This window comes from Cannabis sativa, chromosome 1 (genome assembly GCF_029168945.1).
Source record: "Cannabis sativa cultivar Pink pepper isolate KNU-18-1 chromosome 1, ASM2916894v1, whole genome shotgun sequence".
Taxonomy (NCBI): Eukaryota; Viridiplantae; Streptophyta; class Magnoliopsida; order Rosales; family Cannabaceae; genus Cannabis; species Cannabis sativa.
This window is the reverse complement of record NC_083601.1, coordinates 19,669,641-19,685,262: the sequence shown is the minus strand read 5'-3', so window position 1 is coordinate 19,685,262 and position 15,622 is coordinate 19,669,641. Positions and strand designations below refer to the sequence as shown.

Below are 15,622 nucleotides of genomic sequence, written 5' to 3'. Positions count from 1 at the left end.
TCTCAATACTACCATTCTAGAGTAGTGACATCTGGTTATTACTCTGTAATTGGAGACATAAAAAAAATTCTAACTGAAAGCCAACTAGAATTTTTTTCAAAAACTGTGTTTGGATATTTTCTCCGGATTCCAGAGTACATTATCCATTACCAACTTCTTCATGGTTTGCTGTTGAGGGAGGTTCAACACCCTAATGAGTTGGAGTTTTGGGTATGTGTCCAAGAGAAATATCTTAAGTTTAGTATCGAAGAGTTTTCGTTAGTTACTGGATTAGATTGTCAGGTTGATTATGATTTTTATCAGTTTAAGCAAGATGATAATGCATTGGCTAAACATTGTTTTAAGGGTTACAAAAAAATTACCAAGGGTGCTATTCAGACTGCCTTTATTGCTGACAATCTCAAGAGTAATGACGATCTTGCAGTCAAGTTGGTTGTGTTGTATTTTGTGCAGTGTTACTTGTTGGGTGGTCCCCCGGGTAAAGTTGTTTCAATAGAGGAAATGAATGTTGTCGATAGTGGTCGGTACAATGAATTTGGTTGGGGCAAGCATTGTTTTGATATGACTATTCCATCTTTGAAGGATAAGATTGACTCTGGTCTTAGGAGGGTTGTTCGTAGTGATGAGGATGGTGGGTACTATAGGTTATTGGGTTTTCCTTTGAGGATTCAATTCTGGTTTTTCGAGTGTTGTCCTTACGTTATTGGGAAACTTTCTTTGTACTCAAATGTTGGCATTCCAAGGATTCAGAATTGGCCTAAACTACCTAAGGATAAGGAGGGTCAGGTGAAAAAGGATGTCATGAACACCCTCGTCTTCAATTGGTCTTTGAAAGAGGTACTTCTGTTGTTTTTTACACTATTTCTATTGTTGTTTTAATGTTGTTTTGTATACATTTGTTATATTTGATGTTTCAATTTTTGTTGTTATTTTATATTTTCAGTTTCATGTGCATAATTATTTGGTTGTTGTTGTTGCAGTTAAAATTATGAAACATCTCTCCAACTTCTGTTGAGAGAGTGAGTTTGAGCCTTAATGATTTTTTCTCTGGTGACACTACTCCGGATGTTGTTAAATTCAAAGTTAAAGGTGGTTCCAAGTCTGTTGGTCAACCTGGCTTGATGGGTGCTTCTTCATCATCTGCTCATGAGAATGTCTCCCGACTTGAGTTTGAGGAATTAAAAAAAGAGTATCTCTGTTGTTGTCAGCCAGCAAGGGATTCTCAGGAAATCTGTTGCTGAAATGAACAAGAAGTTGGACATTCTTATTGAGGTGTTGTTTTTTTTATTGTCATTAATTGTTTTTTGTTATTTTTTTAGTAGTATTTTTATGTTGTTTTATACATTTCATTAATTTTTTATGTTTTTTTTTCAGTCATCCCATGGTGGTCATACTCACAATGGATCTCAGTCTGAAGATGCTCTCTGTTCTTCTGAAAATGAGGATGATGAAGATTTTATTTCAGAGGAAGACGAGGATGCTAAAAATGAGGATGACAAAGGAGATGAAGATCATGAGGATGATACTGATGATGATGATGATGATGATGATCTAGATGGAGCTGGAGTTGGTGCTGGGCAGGATGAGGCTCATACTAGGGATGATCGTAATGATGAGGGTGTTGTTGTCCCCGAGGTTGTTTCAAAAGGATGATGATACTGGCAAAGTGGATGATGCCAAGAAGTCTGACCTGTGGAACCTGTTTCAGAGGTCAAACAGGTGTATTTCTTGTTTGCCCAACCTTTTCTGTGCTCTTTTTGTGGATTTTGTGTTTTGAGGTTGTTTTAAAATTTTCTTAATGTTGTTTTTGTTGTCAGTCTGACCAGTATCAAGTTGTGGAAGAGAACATTGATGTTGATGCAACAATTGCATCTACTGTTAAAGCTGTGGAGAATTTGGTTTGTTTTTCTTTTCTTTTTTCTTTATAATGTGTGTTTATATAATATTCTATTATTTTTACTAGTGTTTTGATTGTACTTTTTTTAATAAAAAAAATTTAGTAATTTTTTCTTCTTTTTTTTTTTTTCAGATTGGTTCCTCAACTTATGTCTCTGCTTCTGTTGAGACCTCTAAGAAGAATGATCTTGAAATGGTTATTTTTCAAGAGACTCCTATTTGACGTCCTCAAAAGAGGGATCGGAAGAAAGGAGCTGTTTTGAAATCTCCATTCATTGAGCTTGCTTCTGGTGCATCTAAATCAGGTTCATCCTCAGTTTCTCCTGATGAGTCTGTTTATAAGGTGGTTAAATATGTGCGTGGTTTGTGCCCGTTGGACAACAAGATTGGTGAACCTGTCGATCCGCAATTGGAAGCTGAGTTTGTCACTTGGGTTGATACAGGTCTTAGAAAGCATAAATCTAAGTAAGTATTTTGTAGGTGTTTTCACTTATATATATCTTATTGTTTTCCCTTTTTTTCCTATTTTTTTTTTTTTTGTGTTTTGATGTTTTTTTTTTGTTTTTTTTAGCACAACAACTAATGTGTATTGTAAGGGTAAGGACACAATATTTTCGCCCTTTCGTTTTGGGGTTGAGGACATTAGCAACAAGATGTGGTTTCACAACCTTGCCTACCATAATTGTTTCCTTACCAATTTTGTAAGTTTTTTTTTTTATTTATATGTTTTTGTTGTTTATTTTAATTATTTTATGTTTTTAAGTGTTGTTCTGTTAGTTTTTTTTATAAGATTGAAGGATTTTTTATTATCTTTTTTTTTTGCAGCACATTGACATTATTTTCTACTATCTTCGTAAGAAAATAATGTACTCAGCCGAGCCGAAAATCAAAGTCACCACAACTGATTACCTTTTTTGTTCTAGCATAACAAGCTTGTATGAGAAGTTTGTTGAGAAAAAGAACGATATATCGGTGTTGTCTCTTTCTCATAATGTGACCCAGTACATCTGTGGTGGTAAGATATTATGTGCCACTCCTTGGCATTTGGTTGATCATGTTGTTATGCCTATCAATGTCAAATTACAGGATCATTGGATTTGTGGTCGTTTAAACATAGCTGAGCGGTGGATATATCTGTACAATTCATTGCGTTCTGGAAGGTATATGACAGCTGCCAAAGAAGCTTGCAAGTCTTTTTCTGTTATTTTACCATATTATTTCTCTATGTTAGACTTCAAAGGCCTTCGCAATGAATCTAAGTTTAGCACGATGGAACCGTTCCCGATTGTTGTTGTTGATGGTTTACCCGAGCAGGTCACAGCGTAAGTTTTATGTATAATGTTCAATGTTTTTCACTGCTTTTTTGTATTGTTATGTTTTTGTTATGTGATTTTGGTTTTTACTAGTGTTCTCATAGTGTTTGTTTTTGTTATTCTTCTTGTCTTTTTCCAGTGATTGTGGTGTTTTCGTAGCATCATTTGCTGAGTATTTCATTGATGGCAAACCCATCCCATCCTCTGGTTTTGATGTGAAAATTCACCGCGATCGTTTGGCTGTGTTATTTTATCATTATGGCATGAAGAAGCAACTTGAGAACATTGAAAGTGAATCCGAGGCCCCTCCCAGCCTTCCCAAGAAATGATTTGTCCTTTTTCAATCAGATTGTCATTGTTTTTATGTTGTTTTTATGTTTTTTTACTGTTGTTTCTGGAAACAAACATTGATCTTCTTTTATGTTTTTACATTTTTTTGTGGACAATATGTAATCTTTATTTCTGTATGTTTTTTTTTCTTTTTGTTATGTATAAACAAGTTGTTATGTTAAATTTGTTAGTATTTTCATTTCACATCACATCTTTTTATGTATTTTCTTTTCTTATAGTTTTTTTGTTTTTTTCTGTTTTTTTTTCTCCCAGTTGTTAAGATACCTTTTCAAGTGTTTAATAATAATTCAGTAATGTTATTAACTTTTTTGAATACAAATATTCATTTCATTAATAAAAAAAACAAACTGTTTAAGTAATAAACTTCATATATATATATATATTCAATTTAGTATCAAACATCTTTTAATATCCAATCTAAAGTATTATCAAATCCCAATGTAATCAATGTTTTCAAATAAAAACTTTAATCTCTATGTATTTCAAAAATTTAAATTCCTCAATATCTCATTCTCAAATGTTTGTGTAGTTTTTTTTTTTGTTTTTCCACTGTTGTTCTGCTGTTGTTTTTATTCCCTTCTACGTATTCTGCTACATGTTCTTTTGTTATGCCCCAGTTCCCCACATTTGCTGCACTTGTTGTGTTGATCATTTTCCCATCCAGCTTTCCTTCTTAATGTTTTTGGTCTTCCTGATTTAACTCTTTCATGCGGAGGCAAGACTATAATATTCTTCACTTCTTCCGGTACCTCCCACTCACTTTGGTGTCCTATTGGGTAAACTGTCCCTGCATAAGTTGCCAGCCAATTTTTTTTTGTGTAGTAATCTGAACAGTAGGTGTACAGGTCCATGTTCATCTCCCTCATCACTCGCAGGGCATTTCATCTATTTGGAACCTGTTGCACGTGCATGTTCTTTTTTCTAGGTCTACTTCTCACGATTCTTTCATTCTTGTTACCTCGAACAAGTAATCTGTTGTTGCTTTAACCTGTTTCAAATTTTATTAAAAAAAAAAAACATAGATGATATTTTAACAACAACACTACAAAACTATAAAAACAACAATACAACAACATATGCACTTACTGTTTGTTTAGGATTTTTTTTTTTTTTTAAAAAAAGAAGCATAATGAATATGTTACCTCCAGGTTCAATGAGTATGTGTAATTTTCAAGCAGTATGTCTTCTCCAGCTGGTGATAGCTTATAAAGGTGTTGTGTACTTTTGTCCTATTAGTATGTGTCCATTGTTGCACCAATGCTCTCAAGCATTCTAGCAGGGTTGTAATTGGTAGCTCCCTTGCTGCTAGATTTGCGGCGTTCAGTGATTCTGATATGTTTGAGATTATTGTAGAATACCTCTTGTTTTGGCTATGAATTCTTGACCACTTTTCATAACCGACTTTTTTTAAGTAAGGTCTTATGCGTTTGTCCAATCCATCCAATTCAGCCATGGGGAACTCGAATTGCTTTTCTGTGTAGGCTTTCACTGCTCCAAAGAATGGCAGATTGTATTTGGCAGCATGTTGTTTGAAGCTTGTTTTAAGGTTGCTCAAAATGTGGTACCCGTAGAAACTGTGTGTAATTTCTGGATATATTTCTGCTTTGATGAGGCTTTCATTCCTGTCTGAAATTAGGCATTGGTGTTCCCGGACCCCATACGCTTCTTTAAATTTTTTGAAGAACCATTTCCAAGATTGGTCATTCTCAGAATCTGCAACACAAAACGCTAGTGGAAAAATATGACTTGCTGCATCTTGTGTGCATGCGCACAACAAAGTTCCCCCATAAGCTGTTTTGAGGAATGTTCCGTCCACCACAACTATCGGTCTGCATGCTCCCCGCCCTTTTATGGATGCGTCCAACGCCATGAAAACAAAAAGTAAGATGTTGTCTTCTGTTGTTTTCAGATCCACAACTGATCCTGGGTTTCTTTTTTCCACCATGTGTAAGAAACTCGGTATTAGGTTGTACGAGTCACTAGTGTTTCCTCTTAAGTCATTTACTGCATGTTCCTTACTTCTCCAAGCTTTCATGTAGTTCATCTTGATGTCATACCTGTATTTCAACTCTCCTTTTATGTCCATCGGTGTTGCCTTTGTCTTTATGTTCAGAAACTTCAGTTTTATGCATTTCCCGATCAGTTTCGATGTTGCTTGCCTTTGGTCTTCATGCCTAATATTTATGAGGCATGTGTGGATTTTTGAGAACCTCCTGATTATGAATGTGTTTGTTGGGCCATTTCTCGATGCTCGTAGAGACCAATTGCAGCTTTCGTAAACACATTTCAAACTGTACTCTTAAGAGCAGGACTTCCACACTTTGTACTGAAAGTTGTTTTTGATTGCGTAGTAGCTGAGGACATTCTTCAGAGTTTCCTTGTCTTTGTATGCCTGTCCTTTTTCCACTTCGGGTGATGCTTGTCTGTTATTAACTTTGCATTGTTGAGGTCGATTTCTGGATCCAGTTTTTTACTGGTGTTTTCAAGTTTTTCTACCATTTCTTCAGCAACCAGATTTGCATAATCAATTATGTCGAATTTTTCGTTCTCATATTCTCTTGTTTCTGACTGTTCCCCTTCTTCTGTTTGCTGTCCCGCTGTGTATGATTCTGTTGTTGTTATGTTGTTTTCAAGCGTTGTTGTGTTGTTTTCGATCATTGCCACATTATCTTCATACGGTGTTGTTGTGGATATCAAATTTGGTGTTGCAGCAGGTGTTGTGTTGTTGTTTTCCTGGTTGACGCATAGTGGATATGTGGTGAAATCTGTTTCTTTGATTTTCAATTCCAAGTAAAAGTAGAGGCTTCGATCGTTGAATATTTTTATCGGTGGTATTCCTTTTTTAGCTTGGTACTGTATTTGTAGTGTTGTTCTGGTGTTTTCGCACCCCAATGAAGTAAGCAGTATTTGCAGTAGCTCTTCATAATTGCATTTTGTTGGTATGAATTCTCCACTAGCCACATAGTTGACATAATTGTAATCTTCATTCCATTGTCCATTGCTCTTTATGAGTACTGGTAGAAGTTCCATTACATGTCATTGTTCCATATATTACATTTACGTGTATTATTTCATGTTAAAACAACAATACAACAAGAGTAAAACAACAGCAAAACAACCAAACAAAATTACCCAGTATATTTTTTATTAGTTATTCTTATGCTATTTTTTTGATACATATAATTAAGAATGTTTTTGTATTAATAACGGCAAAACAACATTAGAACAACCCTAATTTTTTGTATGAACAACTGTAGTAGTTTGTCAAGTATATTTACCAATCATTTTGTGTTAGAAACGGCAAATTAACAATAAAACAACCCTCATTTATCAATTCACATCATAAATTAAACAACATCAAATTATTTTTTTCGTTTTTTTTTTCTTAAACTTCAGATCTAAATCTGGGTTTTTTTTTGTGTGTAGTTTTTTAAGAATTAAACTAATTTGGGTTTTGTTGTGTTTACCTCTGTTTTTTGGGGAAAAATCTTTTGTAAATCTTGTTCTTCGATTATCCTTAGATTTAGCAAAAACTCTTAGCCGGATTTAATGGTTTTTTCTTGGTTATCTCCGACTCCGGCCCGTCCCCAAACACGAAGGAGTTCCCGTTTTTTTGTGTTTTTTACTGTTCACAGTATAAAACTTAAGTTATTGGGCTTGGACAGTAAAAAAGTTGTATTTGTCGTGTTGCAGTATATTTGTAAAGTTTCGGTGAAAAAGCAGTATATATGTAAATTTTCCTTTTATTATCTTTCTACACATTAGCAATGTGAGACTCTCTAACAGAGTATCCTTAGTTCATGCTCGTCGTATGGTTAATATGGTTACATAAAGATTAACAGTTTATCGATTTATGCTTTTCGGTTAGATAAATTACTTGTTTAGTTGAACAATTTCCCTTTTTGTGTTTGAGATAATTAGTTTTTGGTTATTAGACTGGTGAACTCTTATTTTTATTGTACAATGATATATCATTGCTTTTAAAAAAAACAAAAACAACCTTAGAAGAATCCATACCCAATAGAAGTGATTGCTAACTTTCCATAGCGTTTGATAGGCTTGTAAATGTGATGAGATTGTTGTAATATTTTTAGGCATATCAAAAAGATCTATTTAGTTGGAGCGGGTTGGAGTTCCGATCCGACGAATCACCTCTGATCCGAAACATTCGGATACTTATTGGATCTTGGATCAGATTCGCTCTGCCCCGCCTAATTTTTTTATAGATCGGATTTGATCCGACCCGATTTCAATTTATTTTAAAAAAACTTAACTCAAGACTTGGACCCCAGACTCGGATACCTTAGGACCTGGACTCGGGACCCGGACCCGGACCCGAATCCAGACCTAGACCCGGGACCCGAACTCAGGCCCGGTACCCGGACCTGGTCCGGACCCCGACCCCGGACCCGAACTCGAACCTAGTTTGGACCCAGACCCCGGACTCGGACCTAGACCCGGGACCCAGACCCAGACCCGGACCGAGATCGGAACCCGAACCTGGACCAAGACCAAACTCGGGACCCGAGACCAGGACCCGGACCCGAATCTTTACACAATCTATTTATACATGTCAATACCAAACATAGTATTGTATTTAATAATACTAATACAAAATTAAATAGATATAAAATTATAAGTTAATATTAAAATTCTTTTTTTTTAAAAAAAAAGAGTCGGGTCGGATCAAATTCGATCTGAATAAGTCGGGTCGGATCTGATCCAATCCAGGTATCTGATTTAAAGGAGCGGGCGGGATAGATCCTTACATGATCTGGATCAAGTCAAATCATAGTCGGATCAGACCCGACCTACTTACACTCCTAAATATTTTGATTGATTGTTATTTTATTTTATTTTTTCTTAAATTATAATTATTTATGTAATTCCATTTGTATTATCTTATATATATAATTTCCAATAAAAAAGAGAGAAAGAAAGAAAAAAATGATAAAAGGCCTGGAATGTGAGAACGGAAACAAGTGGGAAGCATATGAAATTAATATGATTGTGCTAGAAGCTTCTTCTGCTATTGTGAATTTCCATCACTATAACTAGCTTCCTTCTTCTACAACTTTCTAGAAAGCTTCAATCAGCTCTTCTAGAAAAGCGTACTATTTCCTAATCCTTTATCTCCTCTTTTCAATACAATATTAGTTGAGATTTTTTTTTTCTTTTTGTAATTAACAAGGCATGTGTGCCATATATCCAAATATATGTATATTTTCAAAATATTTATTTGAAAAAAAAAATGTTAGAATTTATGATTTACTTTACGAATTATAGATATTTTTTTGACGTTAGTGACAAATAACTATTTCTTCTTTTTTTTTTTTTTAAAAAAAAAGAAAATATATTTACAATAACTTATTAGGTTTTTTAAGCAGTAGGAAGAAATTATATGACTAAATATTGAATATTTTGGAAAATATATACATCGATCTCCTAAAATGTATAAAAATAGTTAAAACCAATAAAATGGTTTAATATGCCCTTTTTTTACAAACTTATTAATATATTTTTTTCTTTTCTGATTTTTAGTGAAAATTATCCTTAAAAATGACTTGATGTGTTATTATTTATTGCTTTAATATTACTACTACCAGTTCTCAAAAAAAAAAAAAAATTACTGCTACCTTTTTTTAGAGTTGGCTAACAAAACAAAAAAAAAAATCATCACTCATTCATAGTATATATAGTGATAGGTCGAAGATAACTTTTTTTATTTTTCTGAGTACAGTCGAAGATAACTTTTATTAATATGAAATTGTGAATAATTGATGAACGATGTTAAAAATATAGAAATAGTAAACTCTTATTTATTTATTTTTTTTATGTAATAAAAGTAGACATATACGTATGCTGGTACATATATTTTATTATTTTGTCCAGAGAAATACACTTTTCTTTATTGGCTACTGCATTTTTCTGATCCATTTTCTGACCACGTAGATAGATATTTTTAACTTGGCCAATAGAATATTATAAACACCTTCGGCCGGTAAATACAGTCTAATAACCAATAATATCATGCCACGTAGGAAGATAAGTGGGTATAATCAGACACCCTGATAAATCTGAAAGAAACTAATTTGCCACGTCTATGTACACGTGGCAGCATACTACTATGGGACAGTAAATTAACATGCATCTTTATATGGGTGGAATCCACGTGTATGGTTAGATTTTTTGCGGAGTTGTTGCATTAACCGACGAACCGTAGGATTTCTTTTTCTATTTTGTTATTTTTTTCTGACAAAATGGATTGGATAAATATTTTTTTGAACAATGAAACGATTGGATAAATATTACAAGACAACTAGCTGGTGGCTAGTGTGGCTTGGTATTCAAAATATTTATTAACTATAGCTTAATGGGGTGATTCGCCTATTAACTTTGATTAAATTATCAGTAAAATAATAATCCTATGTCCCTATATAATCAAATACTTTTTTCCCTCATAAAAAAAAAGATCTCAATGTGCAAATGTTGGAACTTTGTATGAAATATGTAAAAATAGAAAAGTGAAGTGTGTGAAAGTATAGGAATTCCATACGATGTAAACACTACATTTTAAGTGTATATCTAAGGCAAGCTTTGAGATACGGCCGCCCCAAGGGGTACCCAGTTTTGCGCGCATGGGTGAGGACTCACACACTGGACCACCACACACGCGCGCGCGCGCCGCCGCCGCCGTCCGTCCGACCGACCGATCCGAGCCGGGCCGGGTTGGCGGGTGAGGTGTCACTTTATTTTTTGAAGAAAAATTATTTAATTAAATAAAGATTTATTTTTATTTATTTATTTATTTATTAATTAATTTTTAACACGTGATCAGAAGAGGTAAAACGCGATCAGTCAATGATCCGCCTTTTCCTCCCACGATCCAACTCCTCCCACGATAATATTACCGTTTTCTTACCGTTTTTTTCCTTCGATCGACTTCTATATAAGTCGTATCAGAACAACGTAAGAACATATCTTTTCTACATTAAAAAAAAAATTCTTTTCTTTCTTTACGATTTTTCTGAGAGCAAACAGTAGGGTGTTACAGAGCGATACGCGCCTTGCAACGTATCGTATTATACAGAGGCCGTTTTATCCCTGGGACGCCGTGGTTGCTGGGGATCGCCGTGCACACTTCGCAGCCGCGAAACGTCTTAAAGAGAGCGACATTGTCCGCGACTCACCAGATTATTCTATCGTAATCTGCTCCAATTTTACCGTATTTAATTTCGTATAACAATTTTAAGACGTCCAGCTCGCTATGGCCGCTACCGATGAATTTTCTCGGGTTCTCGCTTCTAACGATATTAACAAGCCTTTCCGTTTCGAGGATTACATTTTAAGCCGATGGAAACAAGATGTTGTTCTACCCGACGATGAAGAAAGTTGCTTTCGTTCTCACCGCTCGTTTCGCCGTCTCCTCGAAGCTTCTACCGACAAGGACAAAGAGGCCGAACGCGAGAAGCAACAAAAGGATTTGGACTCCCGGGTCGAAAATGACTTCCTCTCGTAAGAATTTTATTCTTAACGATTCGACGATCCGTATGACTATTATAATTCGTATAAATCAAGAAACGAAATATGGGATGCTCAAAGTTAAAATACGATACCGGAAGCCGGAACTAAAAAGTATGCCGTCGGGCCGCTACCTCAAGTATCAAATGGTGGACGACAAACTCCGTGGAAGCCCAATCTCACGAGCTTCGTAAAATTGCACATGAGATCATCTCGAAGGTATGACTTTAGATGAACAAGCTTCAAGTCTTTCGTATTAATTGATAAGTTACCCCTTCCCGAAGGATTTCAAAAGTACTCGTGCATAAGACTAAGGAATTTTCCTTAGAAAGTTTGATCACCCGCCTTCGTATACAGGAGGAAGCAAGAAAACAAGACCAGTAAAGATGAAGTGCTTGTTTCTTCAAACAACAACACTAAGAAATCCACACCACGGCTTCGAAGCCTAATGGCAAAAATTTTAAGAATCAGAACCGCAACTCGAATTCTAATTCTAACCGCAACAACCCTCCTCGTAACAATAATCGAGTTGGAACCATAATAGAACCAACATGGAAGGTGCCCACCTCCACATAAACGAATGACCCCGATGCTTTTGTGTTACAACCGTAACAAGCCGGTCATATGGCACGAAAGTGTCTGAACAAGCCTAGTTTCGCTCCGTGTGCTAACTTGACCGAAGAAGCTTTTATAGCTATGATCTCCGAGATCAATATGATTGGTGGATCGAAGGATGGTGGGTAGACACCGGCGCCTCTCGCCATGTTTCGCTATGATCGTGCTATGTTTAAGACATACACCTGCCGTCGATGACAAGAAAGTGTTGTTTGGGAGATTCCCACACCACTATTGTTGCCGGAACTCGGAAACGTGGAGCTAAAGTTTACCTCGGAAGAACCTTATTGCCGAAAGATGTAATGCACACTCCCGAGATGAGAAAGAATCTCGGTTTCGGTTTTTTGCTTAATAAGGCCGGGTTTACTCAAACAATTTGGGCCGATTTGTACACCATCACTAAGAATGGTACTTTTGTGGGGAAGGGTTATGCTACCGATGGAATGTTTAAATTAAATGTTGAATTTAATAAAGTATCTTCTTCGCTTACATGCCGTGTGATTTTAATGTTTGGCATTCTAGACTTTGTCATGTTAATAAACGTATCATTAAGAATATGAGTAATATTGGCTTAATCCCGAAAATGTCGAAAAGGATTTTGAAAAATGTATCTTTTGTAGTCAAGCAAAAATAACTAAGACACCACATAAATCGCTACTAAAAAAACCGAACCTTTAGATTTGATACATTCCGATATATGTGAACTTGATGGAACGCTAACCGTAAATGGTAAACGTTATTTTATTACTTTCATAGTATGACCGTTCGACTTTACTTATGTACTTGATGAAAAATAAAAATGATGCACTTGACATGTTTAAATTATTCGTAGCCGAAATTGAGAATCAATATAATAAGAAAATAAAAATGCTTCGTAGTGATGAGGAACTCGAATATGAATCAAACTCGTTTATTGAATTTTATAATTCACATGGTATGATACACGAAAGGACCGCACCATATTCACCCGAAATGAACTAAAGCCGAAAGAAAAAATAGAACATTTACCGAATTAGTTGTGGCTATTTTGTTGAATTCTCTGCCGCATCTCACCGGTGGGGTGAAATTTTATTGATCGTTTGTTATGTTCGAATAGAGTTCCTAAAACTAAGAGTAAATTTTCACCTTATGAGATCTTGAAAAATAGGCAACCAAATGTGTCTTATTTTAGAACCCTGGGGTTGTTTAGCTTATGTTAGGATTCCCGATCCTAAGAGAATAAAACTCGCTAGTAGAGCCTATGAATGTGTATTTATTGGATATGCGGTGAATAGCAAAGCATATAGATTCTATGATTCGAATGCACATGTTATAAGGAATCTAATGATGCCGAATTTTATGAACATAGATTTCCTTTTAAATTAAGAAATAAAGTGGGGGTACATCTACTAGCAATGTTCCTACCATTAGGGATAATGAGCACACCGAGAGTAATGAAATGTAACCTAGAAGAAGCAAGAGAGCTAGAGTAGAAAAAACTTTTGGTTCGCATTTTTGTGCTTACACCTTAGGAGAGGATCCCCGCCAACCTCCAAGAAGCTTTGTCTTCCATAGATGCCGACCTGTGGCAAAGAGGCCGTTGATGATGAAATGGACTCACTTATTAAGAATAAAACCCGCATTATACAAACTTACCACGGGTGCAAAACTATAGGTTGTAAGTGGATTCCGAAAAAGAAATTGAAACCCGATGGAACCGTTGACAAATACAAAGCTCGCTTAGTAGCAAAGGGTTTTAGACAAAGAGAGAATGTAGATTTCTTTGACACCTTTTCACCCGTCACTAGAATAACATCCATTAGAGTTTTAATTTCTCCGGTCGCTATACACAATTTAGTTGTGCACCAAATGGATGTTAGAACAGCTGCTCCTTAATGGTGAATTAGAAGAAGAAATTTACATGGATCAACTCGAAGGGTTCGTGATCCTGTGCCGTGTGAACATAAGGTTTGCAAGTTAGATAAATCCCCGTATGGTCTTAAGCGTGCACCTAAGCAATGGCATGAGAAGTTTGACAATTTAGTTATCTCGTATGGTTTCAAAGTGAATGAAAGTGACAAATGTATTTACTATAAATCTCATAATGACATTTGCACAATTATTTGCCTATATGTGGATGATTTGCTTATATTTGGTTCAAATATCCATGCCGTTAATGCCGTGAAATCATTATTGTGTGCTAACTTTGATATGAAGGACCTCTAGAAGCCGATGTAATCCTTGGTATTAAGATTACTAGGTCCGAAAAGGGAATTTCTTTGGATCAATCTCATTACATCGAGAAGATTCTTAAGAAATATAATTACTTTGACCAGTAAACCCGTTTCGCACACCATATGATCCAAGTGTAAAGCTATTCAATAACACCTGGTGACGGTGTGAGACAATCTGATTATGCGAGCATCATCGCGCCTTCGATATGCCACCGATTGTACGAGACCCGACATTGCCTATGTCGTGGGATTATTATGCAGTGTTTACCAAAAGAGGCCTAGTATAGAGCATTGGCATGCTATTGAGAGGGTAATGAGATACCTTAAGAGAACCATGAACCTTGGATTACACTATCAAAGGTTTCCAAACTGTCCTCAAGGATACAAAGGATGCATCGAACACTTTGTCGATGACTCCAAAGCTACAAGTGGCTATATTTTTAAAGCATACCGTGGCGCCGTTTCTGGAAGTCAAAGAAACGTACTATTTTAGCACAGCCCACCATGGAGCTCGAATGATAGCACTAGCCTCTCGCTGCTGAAGAAGCTGGTGTTGGCTTAAGCCCTGCTAACGAGATCCCTTTATGGGAAAAACCGATACCACTCGTAGTTGATCCATTGCGATAGTACCGCGCTATTGCAAAGTCCGTAACCGTTATTATAATCTGCAAGAAACGACAAATCCGTCGTAAGCACAAAGACTGCTAGAGAGTTCCTCTCAACAGAGTCGTTAGAAAGGATCATGTACGCATCGATGACAATTTAGCGCATCCTTTGACGAAAGGACTAGCTGTGAGAGAAAGTCTATAAAACTTCGAAAGGAATGGGACTATTGCCCTTAGAAGAATGAGTCACTCATAATGGTAACCCAACCTAATGACCTGGAGATCCCAAGAATTAGGTTCAACGGTAATAACAAATTATGAATTGATATGTGTTGATCATGCTATAGTTATACGAGAAGCATGAAGTCCTGAAGCGATAAGAGGATGAGTTAATAGAAACTCTTAATGAGATCTATACTCTATGTGGAGTGGAGTACCGAGCTACAAGGAGTACTTGATAGACTCACCTATGTGAATGTGGGAGTTGGGGCCGCTTCCTATGAAATTTGGGGCAAAATTTCTGTAGCGTTCACTATACCGGGATAGACGTGCATGGCCATTAACGCACGGGCTTATTTGAATACACCCTTGAAAGATTGGTGCGTGGTACGACGCGTTAGAGATGTAGTTCAAGACTTCGAGTCACTCTAGTAAAATCTAAATCGTATTCACTATGCAAGATTCAAATCGAAAGATATCTTTTGCCGAAGCACCGTCTTATAGCTTGCCGAGGTTGCTCGAGAAAATATTTTTAAAAATTTCAAGTGGGGGATTGTTGGAACTTTGTATGAAATATGTAAAAAATAGAAAAGCGAAGTGTGTGAGCAGAGTCCCACATGATGTAAACACTACATTTTAAGGGCGTATATCTAGTGCAAGTTCGAGATATGGCTCGGGCCCTGCGGGGTACCCAAGCTTTGCGCGCATGGGTGAGGACTCACACACTGGACCACCACACACGCGCGCGCGCGCCGCCGCCGCCGTCCGTCCGACCGACCGATCCGAGCCGGGCCGGGTTGGCGGGTGAGGTGTCACTTTATTTTTTGAAGAAAAATTATTTAATTAAATAAAGATTTATTTTTATTTATTTATTTATTTATTAATTAAT

The 15,622-nt window shown here is 36.2% G+C and overlaps 2 protein-coding genes across 2 annotated transcripts; one reads left to right on the top strand and one right to left on the bottom strand.

Annotated features, from left to right (window-relative positions):
- Positions 1–2,443: 2,443 nt before the first annotated feature.
- On the top strand, positions 2,444–4,072 carry LOC133031699 (uncharacterized). Its single transcript, XM_061105251.1, has 2 exons — positions 2,444–3,218; positions 3,349–4,072. Exons 1-2 carry the CDS (start codon positions 2,761–2,763, stop codon positions 3,536–3,538), a joined length of 648 nt encoding a protein of 215 aa, XP_060961234.1. The 5' UTR covers positions 2,444–2,760; the 3' UTR covers positions 3,539–4,072.
- A 422-nt stretch (positions 4,073–4,494) lies between these two features.
- LOC133030458 (uncharacterized) lies at positions 4,495–5,646 on the bottom strand. The gene is made up of 2 exons (XM_061103214.1): positions 4,783–5,646; positions 4,495–4,548 (listed from the first exon to the last, which is right to left on the bottom strand). The coding sequence occupies exons 1-2, from the start codon at positions 5,644–5,646 to the stop codon at positions 4,495–4,497; spliced, it is 918 nt and encodes a 305-aa protein (XP_060959197.1).
- Positions 5,647–15,622: the final 9,976 nt, after the last annotated feature.

Bases quoted from the DNA above. Each gene is read 5' to 3' on its own strand.
- LOC133031699 (XM_061105251.1), top strand. From the start codon at position 2,761: ATGTACTCAGCCGAGCCGAAAATCAAAGTCACCACAACTGATTACCTT. The intron at 3,219-3,348 runs GTAAGTTTTATG...GTCTTTTTCCAG, and splicing joins TTACCCGAGCAGGTCACAGC to TGATTGTGGTGTTTTCGTAG.
- LOC133030458 (XM_061103214.1), bottom strand. From the start codon at position 5,646: ATGGACATAAAAGGAGAGTTGAAATACAGGTATGACATCAAGATGAAC. The intron at 4,549-4,782 runs GTACACAACACC...AATTTGAAACAG, and splicing joins CACATACTAATAGGACAAAA to GTTAAAGCAACAACAGATTA.